The sequence below is a fragment of the Tachysurus vachellii genome, chromosome 19 (genome assembly GCF_030014155.1).
Source record: "Tachysurus vachellii isolate PV-2020 chromosome 19, HZAU_Pvac_v1, whole genome shotgun sequence".
Classification (NCBI taxonomy): domain Eukaryota; kingdom Metazoa; phylum Chordata; class Actinopteri; order Siluriformes; family Bagridae; genus Tachysurus; species Tachysurus vachellii.
Genome location: NC_083478.1, coordinates 9,646,723 through 9,668,627, shown reverse-complemented (window position 1 = coordinate 9,668,627; position 21,905 = coordinate 9,646,723). Strand labels below are relative to the sequence as shown.

Genomic DNA, 21,905 nt, shown 5'->3' with positions numbered 1-21,905 from the left:
TACAGAGTGGGTCCATGGAATACCTTTGCTTCTTCCACTATAACCACTAACAGCATGGTCCTTGTCCTTATACGAGTGTCTTCGTCTCAAATTAGGTTTCTATAGAAGTTTTGTTAACTTTAAATAAGAGACTTTCAGGGATCTTCACACAGCCATGCATGTTACTATAAGAAGTGATTACAGCTAATTCCCATAGACTAAACTTACCAAAACAGCACATTAGGTTGTGTGTAGAGGCCATGTTCATCCAAAATGGAAAAAAGACAGAGTAAAACCCATGTGTTCTTTTTTCTCTCTTCTTGGTGCTTGGTTCTTGCATGTCTTCCTCTCATGTCAAAGGAGATTTAGGTACAATCTTTAGAAGTGTCCTCTGTGTGGCAAGTTGCAATGCTTTGCAACAGGTTGCCATTACTCTTGTGGTGCACACCACCCTCTTAATTCTCTTTTAAAACATTGGACTTCTGATGAAGAGTATATAATTTTTTTTACCTCCTCCCATTTCTCACCCTATTAGATTTTGGGTGCAGCTCACAACACATACACACACGTGTGATCACCCCTCCTTCTAACTCACCAATAGACACTTCCCACTCAGGAAACACATGCCATACAAGGAGTGTGATGTCTTGAGCTAGCTAATTATGCTGTTTGTTTGGAAAGGGTGGGACGTAGCTTGAGACATCCTCACATAGCATTAAATTATTTGCTATTCAGGGCACACTGAAGTTCTGCATGACAGCACTTTTTCACTGGGGTTTATTTCTGCTCATGACACAGGGCAGAGAACCTCCCCTGGGTTTATGTTCACCTAACAAATAAACCATTAAGCCTGATATTCATATAAATTACAATTACCGACCATGACAACATGTTAAACTCTTTAGTCATCTTTACAAACAGAGTGTTTAGCATAAGGCACGAAGTGTAGGTTTTTTCCAAATCTCTTCAAATTTCTGTGTGGTATGAAAATGTCAAAGTTTACTTTACTAGCAGAGTTAACAGCTATCATATTCCTTCCTCGGGCAGTAAAAAGAGTGTTATTTTGTGTAATTACATCTGGCATCTAATATAATTACATCTAATTATATCTCCCTGGATAGACTCTGCATCCACATTGACCCTGACCATAATGAAACAATTCTGAATTAATAAGTCAAACAGTTTCGTCGGTAGTATTGTAGGCCTACTCTGTGATTTGGGGCAAGGATACTATTACTCCATATCCGAACTCATCACAGCTAACTGATCTGAACTAACCCCTACATCTAACTGAACTAACCCCTTTGGTCATTTGCTGATTATTTAACACTTTAACATCCCTTTTTAACCTTCTGAAATGCAAGATTTTTTTTTTCAAAAGCAGGCGACCTTTTTTAAACCCATTTAGACCCCACATTTCAGATTTAGATTTAGGCTCCTCAGAACCCTAAAAGTTCAACATTCTAATTCTGGCTATTCGTGGTGGGCGTGGCTTCGGAAACACCGTGTATCTGGATGGTCGTTGACGGCCAGTGGGCGTGGCCTCGGCCGACCTGTTTAAAGTGTGTCTGAACTCTCTATAGACGTCTAGTCTATCTGTTGAGGTGCACGCGGATTGACCACTCCTTTGGGCTTGATTGGTGGATAATAGTGGGGAAAACTAATCCACAACCATGGTAAGAGATCACAGAAATCAAGCATGAAACAAAAACATAAATATGTCTAGGATTGCAAATGACTTATAACCAAAATAAAAAAAAAGAGTACATTATAGAGAGGAAACTTTTTGTGGCATTCAAAATTGCTAAATATCTTTTATATATATGTTTAGGATTCTTGTATGATTACAGTTAGGTATTATCTGTGAGATTGTCAGTGCAATTTAAACCATTTCAGGTGTTAACAGACTCATCGAGAAAAATGTGTAGTTAATATAACAGCTAGATTTTTAGGTCATCAGTTGTAAATTGTGCCTTTTTATTTAAAAGAATTTAAATAAGAGATTTGACCAATGCTGTGGTCAAAATTTAGTGGTGTGTGTGTGTGTGTGTGTGTGTGTGTGTGTGTGTGTGTGTGTGTGTGTGGGAGGGTGGAGGGGGCAAGACACATGTAAGATTGATGCTGAAATGCCACTTGATCCGGAGTCGGTCGTCGGTGAGAGTGTGTGAGTGGGTGACATGCTTAGGCGACACATTCCAGGAGTTCAGTTTCGGAGTCACCATGTACAGGCACAGAGTCAGGAAGATAAAACCTGATCATCCCTAAAATAGCAAGAAGGTTTCAACAACTGCTTGTGCGCAGTGGCTGGAAAGTTGTTAAAGCAGCTGTCGAGTCAGCATATTACAATAAACATTAAAACTGAGAACAAATGATCTCTCAAACTACCTGGCTCAAATAATGCACCAACACACAAGACCTGAAATTCTTTTCCCTCTAAATAGTGTACTGATTGTAGGACGCACGTTAAAATGATTAGTTGGTGCGTTATTTCAATTTTTACGCATCTCTTTCACTGCATCGTTCTTATCGCTGAACCTAGAGAAAGATGGCTATATCACACAGACAGAAAGAATAGTAACACAACAGTGTATAACTTTTTAAGAACAACTTTCTGCCATGCTGTATTGTAGACTGATGCGCAACAGGAGGCCCGCTCCTACCTGAGCGAGGAGATGCTTGCCGGTGAGTGGAAAACAATACGCATTATTCCCGTTTAATAGATCTGGTTATTGCAGTATTGGCTTAATGGTTTGTCCTGTTTAACGACAGAGTTCAAAGCTGCCTTCGATATGTTTGATACCGACGGTGGCGGTGACATCAGCACCAAGGAGTTGGGTACCGTGATGAGGATGTTGGGTCAGAATCCAACCAGAGAGGAGTTAGCTGAAATCATTGAGGAAGTCGATGAGGACGGTAAGATCAGCTGGACACACTTTATTGACTCTTGGCTAGGCAAAAAAGTTAAAAAAAGAAAAAAGAAAGAAAGAAAGAAAGAAAACAAAACAAAACAAAAAACCTAATCAAACAAAAACACAGATTTATTTGATAAACTATTCAGAATGCATAGAGATTTTCACTCCTGACCTTTTCACCCACAGAATACATGAGGTCCAGGTTGATATTATTTATAGCCCTAATTATTTGTGAGTTCAGATTACATTGAAATGAACAATCACGCTTGATCATTATTCATTTAATAATGGTAGATGCAATCTTCTTCACTGTAACAAAAACAAGATGTTTACAATGCCAAATTATTTTAATATTAACATCCTAAAATGTAAAATCCTTGAATGAGTAAATGAGTGAACGCACTATGTGGATTTAGACACAAAATCGCACTGTGCTTCAGAACTGTTGTGTGTACATTGATACAGTTTTATCTCATGTTGTAAAATCATAGGTAGCGGTACTATTGACTTTGAGGAGTTCTTGGTCATGATGGTGAGGCTCCTAAAGGAGGACCAGGCCGGCAAGAGCGAGGAAGAGTTGGCAGAATGCTTCCGTGTGTTTGACAAGTATGTACTGTAATACAACTGTGTGTACATTACAGAAAAAAATTATCTTCCTGTATCTTTTTTGCATCATATTCTTTATTTGCTCTCAGGAACGCCGACGGATACATTGACAGAGACGAGTTCGCTGAGATCATCCGCAGCACTGGGGAGCCTATCACAGAGGACGAGATTGATGAGCTGCTGAAGGACGGAGACAAAAACAATGATGGCATGCTGGACTTTGATGGTAAGACCCTTATGATAAGTCATTATGCCTTGGATTGTGTTATATATGCTGTATGAGGACTTATATGTGTGCTGAGAAATTGACATTGTTTTACAAGATTGTGTTTTTGTTACAGAATTCCTCAAGATGATGGAGAATGTACAGTAAAACAGAGACTTATGGACATTCCTCTACCCATTGACCCCCCTGTCAACTCAACCCTGTCCCCTCAAACTCACTCATGACCCCTTACCATCTTGTCCGTTGTCTCTCATCATCCATATTGACAACTATGCAGCTTCAACAGACATACAGTCAAATGCCCAATTAAGGCCTGCTAAGGTGCAACACCTGATGCTCACGCTCAAGGGAGAACCCTGCATGTTCCTGGAGGATCAGAAGCCAATCAGTGGTGTGTGGTTTGCAGCACCATTATATTACTTTGCAAAATAGATCAACGGCTCATTCGGTGGTAGACTGCACATGGCTGGGCATTTTTAGTCTACATCTAGACTAGATCAGCAGCTTATCATCGCTGCCTAGACCAATGCTAAAACCTCTTACACATCATATTTAAACAAATGCTTGAAAGAATGGAATAAAAAAAATAAATAAAACTCATGCTCGTATTTAGTTGGTCTGATGTTTGTAAGTTTTTGTTTTGAGGAGGATACCAATAAAGCTTTTTTTTTCTTTTTTCTCCCTCCAGTGTCATTGAAAAAGTTTACAATTACTGATTAAATTAATATTTACTGATACACTGAACATAGATCTTACATAGATTATCAATGAACATGCATATTAAACCATGCAATAAACCAAAAATTCAACAAAAATTCATTTACTACACTGCTTTTAAGAATATCAAGTTGGAAGTTCATGAAATTAAACCCCAGCACTGTAAAGGTACACTTTTTATGAAGAATGTTAATAACATGGACATCTACATATTATGAAAAAAAAAAGCTGTTTGTTCAGTATTTTCTTCATGTTTTATTGGTCAATATATTTAAAATAACATCACTGCAGTTCACTGATGAACTAACGTGAGACATCTTTGATTACTTCGAGCATTTAGTTTATGCAAAACTACAAAAGACAGACAAAATGAAACAAGTTTCCAATCGATTCAGCACACGTTCTGCTGCAGTAGGTTGATTACAGTCAGTATGATTAAGCTGCCTGGGGAACACAGCTAGAACATTTTATATGACAGTTCAGGAGCCATAGTTGGCCTCATCGAAGGCTTTTCTGGCTCTCTTGAGCTCCTCGTTCATCGTCAGAAGATCTTTCACCCTTGCAAACTTTCTCGGGTCTTTCCGGATCAGGAAAACAATGTCCTCGACCTGGACGCGGCCTTGGCGTCCAATGGACATGGCTTTGTGGGTCATTTCTGTGATGAACTCGATCACGAGATCCTCCAGAATATCCACTGACTCTGTGTACGGATTCTGGTCGTCGCCGAAGCCGTACATCATACAGCGAAGCTCTTTGGAGAAAAGTCTTTTCCTCCTTCCGTGACCCGTATCTACACCGTTTCCCCCTTCATCCAATTCCTCATCAAAACCCTGATCATCGTCTTCCTCAGCCATCAGGAGCCTTTAAACAGCTGCTGTAAACATTGAGTGCTTTAGTCAGTCACAGTTACAAGTGTCATATCGTGTTTGTATTAATTATATTCGCGCTGGTAGATTTAAAGCGAGCTTCTTACCGAATATCTGGATCAACGCTCTCGGAAACACTCTGGAAGAAAACACCGACTTCTGACTTCCGGTTGAACGGGTTGCCAAATATACGTAACACAATAATACACAGACAATATAGACAATAGACAATATGTAATAGACAATTACAATCAATCAATCCATCAATAAATATTTAGTTAGGGTTACAAAAAAATTACAAAAACAAAAAACTATTCAAAAACCTAAAAACAAAAACATTGAACATCAGAGGTTCAGACACAAGTCTCATTTGTTTAAAACATACTGATCTGGCAATACATAAATTAAACTCCCAAAACACGACGAATGAAACTTCCGGTTGCTTGTCAATTTTATTTGTGACACTTTTTTAAGACTCTTAAATGCACTCATCTGTGTGTCATTTTATTTACGGTAATTAAAACAAAACAAAAATCTGTAAAACAGTCAGAAATTCCGGATAATCTACGTTAAATAAATAATTAACAGTAAGCAATATGCTAGAGTCACCTATATCCCAGCGTGCACTGCGTGCCCACGACACTGAATCGAATCTTCTGCGCGTGGAACTGAAATCTAAACGACTCGTTATTGGCCATTTAGCTCTTTCCTCCCAGTTAAAGAGAGACTAGTGTGCTATTTAATGTCCGTAAATGCGTTAAGATGAGTTATTTGGAGTGCGTGGAGGCACAGGAACAGTTATGGTAACTTAGTGTTTCAAATGAAACCTGCTTTTTTGTCGTTGGAGAGGAAAATGCTATAAGTGAAGGTAGGAGAAGTTCCAGCACAAACGGCTAACCTTGTATTCATACCCCTATTGAGTCACCACCTCTATTGAGGTACCTTAACAGTTTTTAGCAGTTGTGTAATAATATAAAGTTTTATAGTTTCAGCAGATTGAACACAATAATGGATTCACACAGGGTTATATTTTGCACGATTTACTTGTTTGCGTTGCCAGTATTCGCCAAAATAATTGCTCTCAAAGTATATTTTCATGACAGCTGTGATACTTTTGGATCTCAAAGCTAAGTATGTTAACATCTTCTGTCCTTATGATGAGGACAATGTTCTGTCTCTTACTTTAAGACATGAGAGATGTGACATTTCATTCAGCAAAAATATAAAGTACTGGAATTTACACTTAAAGAGCGAATCTTCAAAGTAATACATTATAAAATTTGTGAGATGATTAAAAAGTAATTTATTTCACTGTGGCCTTCTTCTTCTTGTTAATAATAATAATAATAATAATAATAAATAAATGTAATTCTGTTTGCTTTTATACAGTTGTCTGTTCTTCTTAAGCAATCTTAATCTTACTAATAAATAGTAATAAACTGCAAAATATTCTGACCAGGTGATACATGGAGCACAACAACATACAATACAATACAATATATTTTGTGTAACCGTGACAAACATGTCTTTAGTCTTCTAGCTGAATTCAGACCATAGATCGAATAGAAGGTTTATTGTATTATCATGAATTTAGCAAATGTAAGTAATGCTATTATAAACTGATTTTAAACACAGTATCTACTTTCTCTTGTGCTGAAACTGTCAAATGTAGCAGCACATTTATACATAATTCTTATGACTTTCAGGAAGCATGCAGTTCATAGAATATCTGCAGCTAAAAGTTGTTGTTCGACTCAGCGGGTTTAATGGATGTTGTTATATTGTCACTGCTCTTTAATTTCCCATTTTTCTAAGATTAGTCTCTTACCTGCTGGTTGGGTGTGAGCAGAATCTCAGGATGGCCTGCCCGATGTCTTTCATCTGTCGAGCTGTGCGCACTGTAGGCCTGGTCCTTTTCTTCTATGTCTTCTCCATCGGGATCACTTTCTACAACAAGTGGCTCATGAAGGTAAGGCATACAAGGCATATTATTCCTTTCAACACAGTAAGGTTGTGCTGAGTAATGTTCACAATAGATATGAAAACTGTATTTTCATTTTAAAACCCACTCTCTCAACACTGGCAGTTTCCTTTGTGCATGTTGGGATGCACACAAAAGTAAGAAACGTTGGCCTGTGTCATTTCCACCAAGTTTTTATTTACTTTTTTATTTTACATTTGAATTATGCTGGAATGTCCTTGTGAGTGAACATTCGGGTCTTTTTAAAGGGAAAAAAAAACAATCTGAAGTTTGGACAAAGTGACAATCTTTATAAAGCTATCATTTGGAAGTAACAACTGCAGTACAGCATTGTTCACTATCTAGTTTGTTTTGGGTTGACTGGGTCATATCACTGCCTTGCATGACTTAAAAACATTCTTTTTGAATGTCTCAGTTACTCTACAACATGATACTGATGTCTTCAAATTTATCCACTATATGTATTAACGCTATTGAATGTATCCATTTTCACCGTGACAAAAAGCCAAAATGTAGAGAAAAAACAACTTTAAGATTTGTTCAGATTAAGGGGAATGTATACTTGGTACCATTTTGTTTTTTCTGTAGGCCTTTGTTTCAGATCAGTGTTCTTGTTCTCCTTAGGACTTCCGATATCCTTTGTTTATGACCCTTTTCCACCTCATCATTATATTTTGCTTGTCTGCGATGACACGGTGTGCCATGCAGTGCTGGACACGAAAGCCTAGAGTCACTCTAAGCTGGAAGGACTACATTTACAAGGTGGCACCTACAGGTAGGATACATGCACATAAACCTGGGCTTTTTCATCACCCTTGTTTTTGGTCACTTGTTTATAATGCAGTTGAGGTGAGTGTGATAAGATTAGCTTAATCATGTTAAAGTTTTAAACTAGGCTGAAGTCCATACTGGCTGTGACTGTGTGGCGTGTGTTAAGCAATGTGTAAAGAATGTATTTTAATAATCCTTGAATAACAAATGTACTTTAGGTGACCATTAATTCCCCAGTGGACTCATTTTAGGGCCTCATGCATACAGTGTTTAAACACAACTGTGATATGCATTTTAGTTAATGGATTATTTCAAAGATTCCCCTGTTCATGTTGCAACACAGTCACAGTCACTCAGCAAAAGCAGGCCATTTGTTTGAAATAAATTTTGTCTTTCAGCACTGGCAACAGCTTTGGACATTGGACTATCCAACTGGAGCTTCCTCTTCATCACTATCAGTCTGTGAGTAGGTTGTATGTCGGTTTGAAGTGGATGATAACCAGAAATTCTGCTCTTAAAGGATTCCACTATCTGAATCAGGATGCATCTTCAGTTTGTCTTTGATCTGCCTTGCAGTATATAATTAAGCAGAGTAGAAAAAAGAAGGCTGTGGGCATGTGGGAAGAGACATAGAGTGAGAAGTTACAAGGGTGAAAAATTAGCACCTGTGCAAAAGCACAAACAAATGATTCAGTAATATAAATAAAGGGTAGACAGAATACGGTTTACATCTTCAGCACTCCTGCTCTGCCTTCCATATCTCTTAATACATAACATTGTTTAAATAAAATAGCTAAAGTAGACCTTTACAGAGGAAAAATTTCAATATGTCTGTAGGATATCGGGCCATATTGTGCTGTGTGACAGTGAACAAGTGGATGTTGTTGCTAAGTTAGCTCTCAAACTGAGAATTACAGATTGTCAAATAATAAACGCTTACATTAAAAAAAATGGCAAATGGAATGAGACTAGTTCATCACACAAAATCAACCCTGTTATTAAAAAAAAAACTAAACACCCTTTCCAATTCGAATCCTCTGAATCATTTCCACTGTGAATCCAAACACTTTCAGAGCACATGCACGAGATGTTGTATTAGACACTCAAGCGTATGCGTTTTTATTCATTCATTCATTTTCTACCGCTTATCCGAACTACCTCAGGTCACGGGGAGCCTGTGCCTATCTCAGGCGTCATTGGGCATCAAGGCAGGATACACCCTGGACAGAGTGCCAACCCATCGCAGGGCACACACACACACACTCTCATTCACACACTAGGGACAATTTTCAGAGATGCCAATCAACCTACCATGCATGTCTTTGGACCGGGGGAGGAAACCGGAGTACCCGGAGGAAACCCCCGAGGCACGGGGAGAACATGCATACTCCACACACACAAGGTGGAGGCGGGAATCGAACCCCGACCCTGGAGGTGTGAGGCGAACGTGCTAACCACTAAGCCACCGTGCCCCCTTGCGTTTTTATTGAACAGTGAAAAAATATCTAAAACAAGAATGATTGTTAAGGATATACTAAGGGATTGTTCTGCTCCTAACAGTTTTATTCAGTGCTTTTACTCAAAAAATATTTATATAGTATCTCTGTCTCACCTGAAAAAATCTAATTCTTATTGAATTATAAAGTAAAGATCCTTATATTACTGTTGATTTTGATGCGGGTGAAAATGTAGAAGAATTTATTGTAAGAATCTAAGGGACGTCCTGTTTGACCTACCTGGAAGATGGCATTGCGTTAAACGAATAATAAATAAGTAAAAGTTTGACTCGTATTAAATTGAGTTGTCTTTGAATAGGCAAAGCAGGAGCATCGCATCAGTTCATTTAGTTCATTCTGCATTCAAGTGCTTTTTGCACAGACATAACTGATTTAGATTAGATCATATGTCTGAAACTGTACAATGTGTTGTGTTTTTAAAACATCTCATCACCGTACCTTTTCCTGTAGGTACACAATGACCAAGTCTTCTGCAGTGCTCTTCATTCTCTTTTTCTCGCTGCTCTTCAAATTGGAAGAACCGGTGAGCTTTTCAATAATATATTCAGAATAGATTATTTCTTTGTCAGCTGTGAAGTGTGGCAGCTCACATATTTTAACACGTATCAGATGACACGTATATTTTTGTTTCTACTGCTTTCTTTGTAATCAAAGAGAATCAGACTCTGAGGGAGGTCTGACATATAACCATTTTTCTATTTTTCTTGCAATATGCAAGAATTCTATGCAGTACCATTGCAAGTAACTAAAATCCCTGAGACTCTACTTTTGATTCAGTAATTTTTAGTGGGAATGGAAGATCTTAGCACAACAATGAAGCAGAGTAACCTATCTGATGAGCTGCAAAGAATGCATAGGCCTAGATTCGAAACCTTTAGATTTTCTGTATGTTTGTCGACTATTAAACCCTCCACCTGTCCTGGGTTTTGGACAGCTAGATGGTGGCACTTAGCACATTAGAACTGTACCTGGTCTTTCTGATTTAGGTGAATGAAATGTCTTTGATTAGTGAGGCCATGACATGATTTGTGTTTTGATTAGTTTGCTTTTCCCCCTCCAGAACCCATTCCTGATCCTGGTTGTGCTGCTAATAGCTGGCGGATTATTTATGTTTACGCTTAAATCCACTCAGTTTAACCTGGAGGGCTTCATCATGGTCCTGCTGGCCTCCTTTATCGGTGGGATCCGATGGACCCTCACACAGCTCCTCATGCAGAAAGCAGAGCTCGGTGAGTCCTGTGGTAACAGAGCATGTGGGCACAATGCGGGACAAATCATAATTAATACAATCAAATTATTTTAATAACATAATTCTGTAAGATGTAATATAACAATTAATAAAGTAAAAATGAGAAATAAAATAGAAAAACTAAAATTATTATAGTATAAATCATTGGCTCAGTGGTTAAATAAAAATCCAATCTGAACTCTTGGAATATTTGTGCTCTGCTTAGCAACTGGCTGCTTATTTGTTGGTTGGTGCTGATTTTTTGTCATTCCTGTGACACATGGGACACAGTAGAGGCTTGGTTCCAACTGTCAATTGAGAATTTCTTTAGTAAATATCTTGGATATTTGAGTTGCATGTACTAGTTATAAAGTTTAGATTCTTCTTAATGGTGGATTTTTCTTTTGAGTTGCTGACTAATGATTGAAAGTTCAAATCCTGAAAGTTAAGCCTTCAACCCTGTCTATAGTTCAGAATAAAGGAGTACATATTAAAATGTATGTATTAAAAAAAATTGCTATGATTTGTAAAGATCTGCATGTTTTTCTTCAATGCAGGGCTCCATAACCCTATAGACACCATGTACCACCTGCAGCCACTAATGTTCATGGGGCTGTTTCCTCTTTTCCTGTTCAATGAAGGTTTGTCTAATACAATTACTATTGTTGTTTACTTTGGATCCCATTATATTATTATTGTGTTCCTCTTTAAAAATGTACAAAGACAGTGTGACATGCTGCAAGCCTTAGTTCATGACAGATTGTCTTGTTTTGTGTGTGTATGCATGAGTAGGTCTGAATCTGGCTACAACAGAGAAGCTGTTCCGGGTGAATGAGCTCCAGCCACTGCTCTACTCTCTCTTCACTCTGTTTGTAGGAGGCTCCCTGGCCTTTGGGCTCGGATTCTCTGAGTTCCTGCTTGTTTCCCGTACCTCCAGCCTCACACTCTCCGTTGCAGGCATCTTTAAGGTGAATGTACACACTTAATTAGCATTAACCATTTTCTCCTCAGAGAAAAGAATTGTTTTAATCACTTCCAAGTGCTCTCTTGGTGGGAATGATGTACTCATTCTCTCCCTGGGGATTTGGAGTGACACTGGCTTTTCTCAGGTATTTATAATCCTATGATTATGCAAGAGGGCAGATAGCACTTTCCTCTGACTGTGTTACACTTCTCCGTGACTACATGCCCCATGTTACACTGGCTCTGGGTTGTTGATTGGAAGACCTGGGATCTAGCCCCAGCACTGCCAAGCCTCTGTTGGACCCTCAGGTCCTCACTGCTCCAGGGGTGCTGTATCATGGTTGATCCTGCTCTCTGACCCCAACCTTCAAAGTCAGGATTTGCGACGGAAGATTTTCACTGTGCTGTAATAAATTTGTGACTAAACAAAGGCTTCTGTTTTATTCTGTTTCCCCCACTCTCCTCCATTAGTAGCAGTCATGTGATAGGGGAGTGATAGCTAGTGGTTGGGAATTGGCCTATTCCAAATTGCCTGGGGACCATTAGTCAATCACCTTCTGAATAAGCAATATGCTCAATATCCAGCAATATTTTCTTAAGGTTATTAAGAAATTATTGTAATGTTAATTATTGTAATTATTATTGGTGAAATGCAGTTATTTTTGCAAGAGCAAATAATGTAGGTAATAGAAAGTAATGTCTGATTCACAGACATCTATAGCTGTTGATTATAGAGTTGGGTTTTTAATGTTTGGGGTATCTCGAATGCAATATGATAATGTCACCAACCATGATGATGTTAGCTGCTGGGATTTATTAGCTATTACCTTTTGCAGATAGTGTGTACAACAAGTTAAGTGAAGCTTCTCTTTCTTCATTCCAATCCAGCAGACCTGATTCCACTTATTTACTCAGCTGATCCTAGTTTGTAGTAGACTCAGGTGTAGCTTCTGCTTGGTTGAAATGAAAACCTGCGCATACACCAGCTCTTTCTGGATGAGATTGGAGTCCTAGAGTAGATCCATGTTGAAGAATAAATGCTCTAATTGTGTAGGAGAGAGTTTTTCTGTCATGATTTGACAAGAGGAGACATCACTGATCACCTTTATCCAGTCATGAATTGTTTCTATTCTGATGGCGCTGGTCTCTTCCCTGGTTCCCGTCCACAGGGCTTGCTGGAAAATAGATCATGGAAATCCTATGCTGAAGCCTTCACTGTTACCAAATCACAACTCAATTGAACACGTGAAAGAGTCTAGACAGAATTTCTCCACCACAATCATAAAAGAAAACAACCTGTAAAATAAAAACACTAATGTGTTTATTAATGCCAGTGAACATTGGATTCTTGTCTTCCTTTTCTCCCTCTTTCTCTGTCTACAGGAGGTGTGCACTTTGCTGCTTGCAGTAGAATTTTTGGAAGACAAAATGAGCACCGTGAACTGGTTGGGGTTTGTTGTTTGTCTGTTGGGTATCTCGCTACATGTGGGTCTCAAGACATACTACAGCAAAGGTTTGTGTTTTTTTCCTATTTTATATTATTATTATCCTATCCAGGGCATAGCAAAAGTCTCTTCATGAAATATGTCAACTAGCACAAACAACTAACCATCAGTTATCTAATAAAGACCCTATTTAATTGCTTATTAAGGTTACTTAAATTATATTTCCTCATACTTCAGAAAGAAATCATGAAATCAAATATCATGACAGGTTTGCTGTTATTTTGTTTCATCTGTTTTCATCTCGCACCACACTGTACTTTAGGCTTGTGTTACGTTATATGACATAGTATTGGATGTTTGTTTCGGAGCATTTTTTGTGAATAAATGAACACAGTATCAGAAATATACATGATACTACTATAGGCATCAATGCATCAGTAATTATGACTCACACATTAGTCCTTTAATAGATATTTTTATAAATTATTATTTTTATATAAGGTTTTCACTGATCAAGGTTTTTTCGCTGTAAGCATGTTAGACTGTTGTGTTTTTTAGGTAATGGATCTGCAGTAAGATCACTTCCAGGCAGAGAAAACCCAGACATGGAGCTCCCTCTTCTGATTTCCAGAGGTGATTGCTCTGAGACAGACGATGAGGGATAAACTAAAATGATGACACTGTGAGCATTGCAATCCAAGCAGAAGAAGAAGAAATCCACAAGCATGATCATGTTGATCAGAGGCCTGTGGAGCATGTGGTAGATCATATTCTGCACATTAGGAGTGTTGGAAGAACAGAGATATCTTGCCTACAGGAGAAACACTGCAGTTTACTGATTATTGACTGGAGTCAGGTCCATGGTTCATTCCTATTATGAGTTGATTCATAATTCAATTTCCAAATTATTAAAAGCTTTTATCTGATCAGTAGAATGTCCAAAAAACTATGTTTCTCTAAGCACCTTGTCTAAGATGTAAAACGAGTTTGTTAATAAATCTTTATTGTGTATATCAGAATGTTTAAAAGTTTCAGAAAACAGCATTCACGTCTGTGATTTATTTATTCCTATCATACAGCTTTAGCTGGGTTTCTTATTTGAAACTCAGGACATTTTCCATGTGGCCTTATGCATTTTTGTTTACAGAAGTTTAAGTGATTTACTGCTGATTTTAGCTGATGTAATCATTTGTTAAAAAATATTTTAAATAAAGGATTTAGCACATTTGTCATCATTCCCTAAACACTGTGGTCTTCCAGTTCCACACTGTCTTCACTTTGTGTTGTTACACGTGTCATGATGAACAAAGAGAACGTTTATCAGACTGAATATGGCCAGAATTTGAATTTTGGATAGGATGTATATTCTTAATATGAAAGATCATAATGGAATATTTTATTGCTCCAGCTTTTAAAAGTCACAGTCTGTTATATACATTACTGTGTTGTACCTAGAAGGGATTTTGGGGCCCTATAGATAGCTCCACATAGGAGCCTAGCCTATTGAGTTTACCCAGTGGGGGCCAGAACGCTGAAGCGAACTATTGGAAGCTTAAAATTCCAACAAATTTGGTGCCTCCCTTCAGTTCCCATTGACAGCATTTAACCAATGACAAACTGAGGCTGTGAAGGATACTACAAGCAGGACTTTTATGCATATATAAGTTTGTTAGAACAATTTTTTAAAATATTGTTCTGACTTTGAATTATATATGTGTTTTATACAAATTACTACTGAAATCCATCTTCTGTGTTTGTTCGAATTGCTGCATATAAGAAGTGTTTGACCTACGGACATTATGTTTCTGAGTTTCCACGCCCAGGTCCTAGCAAAGGAAGGTGTTGATGCGTCTCAGATTTCAGAGAGAGAGAGAGAGACACACACACACACACACACAGAGGGAGAGAGAGAGACACACACACACACAGAGGGAGAGAGAGAGGCAGAGAGAGAGAGACACACAAACACACACAGAGAGAGAGAGAGAGAGAGAGAGAGGTGTTAGTGTGTTGAATCATCTTTCCACGTGTGGAATGCGCACAGTTCTCAGCCGATAAAGACGCGTTTCTTCAGGTAAGACAGAGCTCCAGCACATATATACATTCTGTTTAATCTAAAGTAAGTGCACAAATATCACCAACTTTAATTGTTTATGAATCTGTTTATTCTAGTGTTTAATAGTGTTCGCGGTTCAGCTCCCGCTGTCACAGTTAATAAATTCACACCCTGCGTGTTTATTAAAGGTTTATTATTACAGGGATTTAGTGCAATCAGTGACAACCTGACTTAAACCAAGCACGGATTTCAGCTCAGACTGTTTAGTACTAATATAATTGAGTGATTTAAATGTTAAGAAACTTACGCAAATCACCAGCATCCAGTTATGAGCTCGGTTCATGACTTATGACGTGCTCATGTTCGGTGCAAAAGTTTAAGCACAAGCTGGAAAGAAATGGCGCAAAATGCAGATGCCTTAAATATCAGATTAAATGTGTTCACATTGAAAGCTTCTCTAAAGTGCATTGAAGAGGTAACATAGTCCATATTTGGTGTCACAACCCTTAGCTTAAAAAAATAGTACTTATATAATAATAATAATAATTATTATTATTATTATTATTATTATTATTATTATTATTATTATTATTCATTATCTTACTGTCATATACAAATTGTGCTGTTTTATTCGGATTTTTTCCCCCATTATTTATAAGGAAATTAGCCGGTAAATTTTACTGAGCATCTTACTGAGCATTTTTTCTACAATATGTTATAGCGATAAATGTTAGTAATGCTTCTGTTCTATAATAATGTGGATTTTTCTTAAAACCTTTGTTCTAAAGGTCTGCTTAACATAATACTGTGTATTATGAATATTCACAATTATGTAACATTATATTTATTACTGAGGCCCCTAGAAAATTTTTACTCAAGAGCTTTTCACCCCTAATCCCAAACCGAGTTGTAGAACGTTAATGCAGATTTAAAACAATTGTTACTGACCCCTTGGCATTTTTAGAAGTATTTATTATTATTATTATTATTATTTTAACGACTATTTGTGTTATGACTTATAAGTGTTATAAGGGTAACTCTTTTTTTGACATTTAAGGGTATTCAAGACTAAAACATTGTAAATATCTGTTTCAAACTGAAAGTAAATGTAACCGTAATTCAACATTGTTTTTTGTCATCATTTCCCTATTTTATGCTTTTCTTAATCTGTCTTTAACAATGGTTGAGTTTACCTTGATGGTCGGCGTAAACAGATGTGTGTCAGTTCGGTCTGTTTCTAAGTGCATATAAACAATATATTAAGATTTTTACAGTCCCTGGTTAGGTTTCGAAAGACAGAGAAGGGCACAGCTCTTACAGCATGCTGAACAGGTGTTTAGTTGACATCCATCTTCTCATTACTTTTAATGGCTGTCCTAATGAATGGTGTTGTTCTGCTCTATCCTTTGGTTTGCTCGTGTGAATGCTCTGACTGTCCCACCACATCTCTCTCTTAACCAACCTATCACTGTTAATACACTTATTACTTTATGTATATATAGGTATAATGTTTAAACATGTATCAGACTTTAAAACATCACTGAGGACCTGCATGTAGTCAGACCCATGATATATCATTCTAATACACATGTAAACAGGACTATATCAAGTACAAGATAGTATGAGTGTATGAGTGTAAAGTAAACATAACTTAACTCTTAAACTTGTCTGTAATCTATGTTTTTAATCCCAAAAGTTCACTGGTTTCGTAAATGACTTTATAATCCTTGTGTCTTTGCTTCCTGGTTTCAAAATAGTAATCAAGCTTTTATGTGTTGATGTGTCTCTGTTGCTGTGCTTGAAATTGGTGGCATCTGCCTGTAATAACAGTTGTTAATAACAATAAATCACCTGTTTGATTTAATCTCCTTATTGTGATCTTTTACAGGTCCCACTGGTTTTCTCTTACGTCTTCCTCTCTATCCATGTCCAATGTCAGTCCTTGTTGGAATAATTCTTCTAATGCTGGCTTCTGAGGTTTCTACTCAAGGTACTATTGTGGTCTTTATATCTTTGACCTAAAACATTTAGTCAGAAAAAAACAGTTTATAGAAATGGTAGAATCTCATGTGAATCAATTTTAATGTCTGATTCAGATGCAATTACAGCTGTACAGCAGCCAGAATACTCTGTTTCATGATATGTTATTCATCATGTACATGATTATTTCCATTTACATTCACATTTGCATTTATGGCATTTGGCAGACGCCATTATCCACCCCGACCTACAAAAGTAATTTTGAAGTCTTTATCAATGAGTACATTTGATGTTTTTACACAGACATGGGGTGAAAGAGAGAGACTTTTTTCTTGAAAGAAAGAGACTTTTTAGAAGATGTTTTGTGAAAGGTGCTTTTGGAGAATATATACTGTACATATATAAGCAGAAGTGCCACCACTGGCATCCTGATCACACTATCCTCAGAAATGGAGAGAGGATTCTGATGTGGTCTTCTACTGTTGTGGTCTTTGCAGCAAGTTTTGATGCTTTCTGGCCGCTCAGACCAGACTGGTCATTCTCCTCTGATCTCTCTTATCAACAATACATTTTTTTTGTTTTTTACACTATTCTGTATAAACTGTAGAGTCTGTAAAGACTGTTGTGTGTGAATATCCCAAAGAGATCAGCAGTTTCTGCAATAGTCAAACCAGCCCAGCAGTGTAAATGTGTGCAATGTAGTGTGTGTGAATTTTATATATATATATATATATATATATATATATATATATATATATATATATATATATATATATATATATGGGCTTTACTTGGGCAAAGAAAATCTTACGAGATATCTGATCTTTTGCCAGCTGTTATTAAAACCCAGACTTTTTTTCCACCCTCTTTCTATTACTGCTCTCTACTAACGAGAGAATATCTTAACACAGAAAGGCCTTCAGGCTATAGTTAGGGTTAACTGAAGGTCAATACCAATGCATTACCAATTTAACACAAATCTGTTTTTGGTCACATGGCAAGTGCTAACCTTCAGTCCCTTGAAATAGGGATTTCCTGTGCCCCTTGTGTCTCTGTACTCTTGTAGGACAGTAAAGAGCCTGCTTTGAGCAAGCCAGGACAGCTGGAGCAGAGCAAGGAACATGGATACATGGGCATAAAAAGGGAGAATTGTTAGAAGACAGCATGTGGAAATTATGCAGATCAGCTGAAGACAAGGACAGAGTTGAGCAAGGATTTTCTGAGGGAGGAAAAGAGAAGAGAGAAACGCTAGAGACGCCCAGTGTTTTACAGCCTCTCTGTGGAGAGGCAAACAGAAGGCATTGAGATATTGTTGCTGTAAATGTCTTTGATCTTCAGGCATTTCCACTGAGCATCGCCCCCAAAACCCCACTACATGACCTTATTTCTCATGCATGTCTTACATTTACAGACTGTTTTTTGTCATCAAGCAGTCTGTGCATGCAGTCACATACTTTGTCCTTTACATGAACTGTAAAGGAACCTTCACATGAACTGTTATATTTGACTACTGTATGTGTTTATTTGTGATTGTATTGCTTACTATCCTACTTTCAATACATCTTTATATCCTCAGGTCGATTAAAGCTGACGGTTTTGTCAGAGGACCGGCTCCAGATGAAATGGAAAGAGGCTGAGGGGCCCGTGCAAGGCTACAAAGTCAGAGTTAGACCAATCTCAGGTGAGAAATAGCTTGTGACAGATTCTTATTCTAAAGTGGGACTCGCACTAATCTCTACTTGCAGTGATTGGCTTTATGTTTCATAATTTACCTCAGATATCTTGCCTTTCTTTCGAAAATGATCTAAAATACTGTCAAATTTATGGCCCTACGGTGACCTAGAATTATAAATAATCATGTACTGTATATGTTTTACTATTTAAACATTACTTTTCCTTATGAATCATGATTTAGTGTGTTATGCTACATACTATGCATTTCTAAAGACTGTTTTAGGTCAGAAAGCCCAGGCAGATATTTTGGCTGCAGGCTAGGGTTCTCTTGACTTAAGTGATCTAGACAGCATAAGCGCTAAGGCATTTCTTACACTCACACACACCTGCATGGAAGGAACAGGAAGTAACTAGTTTTGTTACAACAACATTGTGGTATTGATTTTTTTTTTGTCAGTCATAGATTCAGCTCCAGTAAAACAAGCTAAATTAGTTAACTGAGAATGAACAGACTGTCAGTCAGCTTACAAATCATTTTTCCTTCGTTTCCTCTTTAATCTAGCTGAGAAGAGCGATAGAGGTGATACATTCTATCAGTGGTGCAATATCTATTCATTATTTAACGCACCTTACTACAAAAATGTTCAGGTGTATGGAGATGGCTGTAAGACATTCCAAACACAGGAACAGATTTAACAGCCCAAAATAGTATCTTCAACTTTTAATTTTCAGATGACTTTCTGACTGCTGGCTCAAAGTATGTGGACACCTTATCATTGCACTCTTATGTTCTTGTTAAACACCTCATTCCAAAACTACGGCCATTTATATAGAGTTGATCCATTGTTCACTGTTATGAAGGCTTTACACTACATTTTGGAGCATGGCTGTTGAGATTTGTACCCATTCAGCTTTAATTGCATTAGTGAGATTGTATAGTTGAGCACACATTCAGCATTCCAGTTTGTCCCAAAGGTGTTTAGTGGGGTTGAAGGTCAGGACTTTTTCCAGGCCAATTGAGTTCTTTAACACCATCTTTGGAAATCCATGTCTTTATGGACCTTGCTATATGCACAGGTGCATTTTTATGCTGGAAGAGGTTTGGGATTAATGTTATAAGGTACATAGACATTCTAGACAATAAACTTTGTGGCATCAGGAAGGCTTACCATTGGGTATGATGGTCAGGTGTCCCAAAACTTTGACCATGTAGTGTATAATAAGCTGTTGTTTATCTATAATATTGATTTTTCTGTTCACATCTTCTAGAAGTTCCTCAGCCAGAACTGATGCTGACCACAACCCGTGGACGGGCCACCGTGGCAGGCCTCGACTCCACACAGGAGTACCTTCTACAAGTGCTGGTGCTTAATGGAACTGTGGAGAAACTCATCGCTAAAAGACGCTTCACAAGTAAGAGAAATACTGTACAAGTAGAGAGTTCGGGAGGAAACAGGACTGTCAAAGCAAGTATAGACAGGATAGATTAGAAATATTCAAAGATGCTGTAAGATAAGTTAAAAAAAATGATACAGGAAGAGTAGTTTATACTAAGACCAGAACTAGCAATGTTCATTTTTTAACCATGTAGTTGATTAATTCAAAATATAGTAGTCCACTTTCCTAGTGAATCCATTCCTAGCACTATTCCTATTCCATCCCCAACACCCCAATTCCATCTATTCATTATCAGTCTGTAGAAATGTTTCTTTCTTCTGCCCAATTAAGTAATTTTAAATTCCTTTAAATGTACCAATGTCACATCACTCTAGGCTCATCTGGTTGCGCCTGAGCTCTGGTTTTTTGTTTAATGAACGATTAAGCGGATGTTTTAAGTCAAAACTTAAAATCTTAGCTGAAGAAAACTCCAACAATAGTAGACTATTCCTGTCAACTGTGATTAATGTCACTTCTTTCCAAAGAAAGACTGCTCCACTTAAACTGTAGCTGGTTTCTTTCCTGATGAATGAGCAGTTGGATGACATCACCGTTATTGTTCAAGGAAAGTCACCAGTCATTTATAGAAGAAGTCGACGTGTCTTGCATAATTTCATCTTAAATTCAATCCGATCATTATTATTACCTGGAGTTTTTGTTTTTGCTTCATGTGGAAAAAACCAAACCAATGATTTATCCAAGTGCCACAGGCACAAATAAAGACATATCATATTTACTTAAGGACACAAGGCATCTAGTAGGCTAGTTGATCAGTATGACGAAAGTAATTTAGTACGACATATACTAGATGTGTAACGCAAAAGTAATTATCCATACGTATGTGTCAGTCCCTGTTCCATATACTGTAAATAGTGAGGAATTTCTGAATGCCTAGTAGGCTTTGGGCCTGTCAGTTCAACATCCCTTTTCCACTACCAAACATAACATACATCATCGTCAACATGCTAAATATGTATGTTGGTATGCACACACACATAAACAGTATGTTCCCTTTCATGGGCTCGGTCTGTAAATGACTGTGTTGAGCTGCTGGAATCCTGCAGAATTATAGGCTCTGTCACACTCTGAAAGGAAAGTATAGGAAGACCATTTATGTTTTTATAGGTCAGAACAGAGCCATTTGCAATGTTTATCTAACACTATGTTTCACATCTTTAAAAACATTTTCTTAGCTTGAAATCAAAGAAGAAAAGTCAGTGTGCCAGAAAGCACAACATGCTTTTTTTTTTAGGATCCGAATGTTACACTTAAAGTAGATAATAAAACCTACATTGTGTTCTTACATGATTGCATGATAAGACAGACATTATTCTGCACTGTGTATTATTTATGGCATGCTTTTCCCAATGACAATTCTGTACCTGGGGAAAGAGCCTGGGTGTGTGTGGTACTTTTTAGTTTCCTTGTCGAGTTGTACGTGTTCAGACACGCTGGTCATGCAGGATAGTTTGGAGGCAAGCGCAGCTAGATTAGAATTCCATTGTTCCTCCGTGTTCAGCTGAAATATCCAGAGTTTTCCAGAATTT

The 21,905-nt window shown here is 37.6% G+C and overlaps 4 protein-coding genes across 7 annotated transcripts in view; 3 read left to right on the top strand and 1 right to left on the bottom strand.

Moving 5' to 3' along the window:
• The first annotated feature begins 1,550 nt into the window (after positions 1 to 1,550).
• On the top strand, positions 1,551 to 4,323 carry tnnc2.2 (troponin C2, fast skeletal type, tandem duplicate 2). Its single transcript, XM_060894376.1, has 6 exons — positions 1,551 to 1,655; positions 2,610 to 2,661; positions 2,749 to 2,892; positions 3,383 to 3,497; positions 3,587 to 3,723; positions 3,839 to 4,323. Exons 1-6 carry the CDS (start codon positions 1,653 to 1,655, stop codon positions 3,868 to 3,870), a joined length of 483 nt encoding a protein of 160 aa, XP_060750359.1. The 5' UTR covers positions 1,551 to 1,652; the 3' UTR covers positions 3,871 to 4,323.
• A 348-nt stretch (positions 4,324 to 4,671) lies between these two features.
• taf13 (TATA-box binding protein associated factor 13) lies at positions 4,672 to 5,482 on the bottom strand. Of its 2 annotated transcripts, none has more exons than XM_060894377.1 (2): positions 5,414 to 5,482; positions 4,672 to 5,314 (listed from the first exon to the last, which is right to left on the bottom strand). In XM_060894377.1, the coding sequence occupies exon 2, from the start codon at positions 5,292 to 5,294 to the stop codon at positions 4,920 to 4,922; it is 375 nt and encodes a 124-aa protein (XP_060750360.1). In that variant the 5' UTR covers positions 5,295 to 5,314; positions 5,414 to 5,482; the 3' UTR covers positions 4,672 to 4,919. The 2 variants fall into 2 exon arrangements, with proteins under 2 accessions (XP_060750360.1, XP_060750361.1); XM_060894378.1 differs by having other exon boundaries at positions 4,672 to 5,311; positions 5,414 to 5,476.
• A 482-nt stretch (positions 5,483 to 5,964) lies between these two features.
• On the top strand, positions 5,965 to 14,446 carry slc35c2 (solute carrier family 35 member C2). 3 transcript variants are annotated; one of them, XM_060893847.1, is made up of 10 exons: positions 5,965 to 6,174; positions 7,156 to 7,275; positions 7,912 to 8,062; positions 8,457 to 8,520; positions 10,026 to 10,098; positions 10,636 to 10,804; positions 11,361 to 11,444; positions 11,596 to 11,771; positions 13,150 to 13,279; positions 13,770 to 14,446. In XM_060893847.1, the coding sequence occupies exons 2-10, from the start codon at positions 7,165 to 7,167 to the stop codon at positions 13,874 to 13,876; spliced, it is 1,065 nt and encodes a 354-aa protein (XP_060749830.1). In that variant the 5' UTR covers positions 5,965 to 6,174; positions 7,156 to 7,164; the 3' UTR covers positions 13,877 to 14,446. The 3 variants fall into 3 exon arrangements, with proteins under 3 accessions (XP_060749830.1, XP_060749829.1, XP_060749831.1); XM_060893846.1 differs by having other exon boundaries at positions 7,127 to 7,275; XM_060893848.1 differs by having other exon boundaries at positions 7,122 to 7,275.
• Positions 14,447 to 15,190: 744 nt separating this feature from the next.
• LOC132862029 (collagen alpha-1(XIV) chain) overlaps positions 15,191 to 21,905 on the top strand; it is a 32,889-nt gene continuing 26,174 nt past the window's right edge. The window contains exons 1-4 of the mRNA XM_060893845.1: positions 15,191 to 15,285; positions 17,156 to 17,257; positions 18,824 to 18,928; positions 20,191 to 20,334. Coding sequence (XP_060749828.1) covers positions 17,200 to 17,257; positions 18,824 to 18,928; positions 20,191 to 20,334 — 307 coding nt within the window. The 5' untranslated portion in view covers positions 15,191 to 15,285; positions 17,156 to 17,199. The remainder of the gene's footprint in view (positions 15,286 to 17,155; positions 17,258 to 18,823; positions 18,929 to 20,190; positions 20,335 to 21,905) is intronic.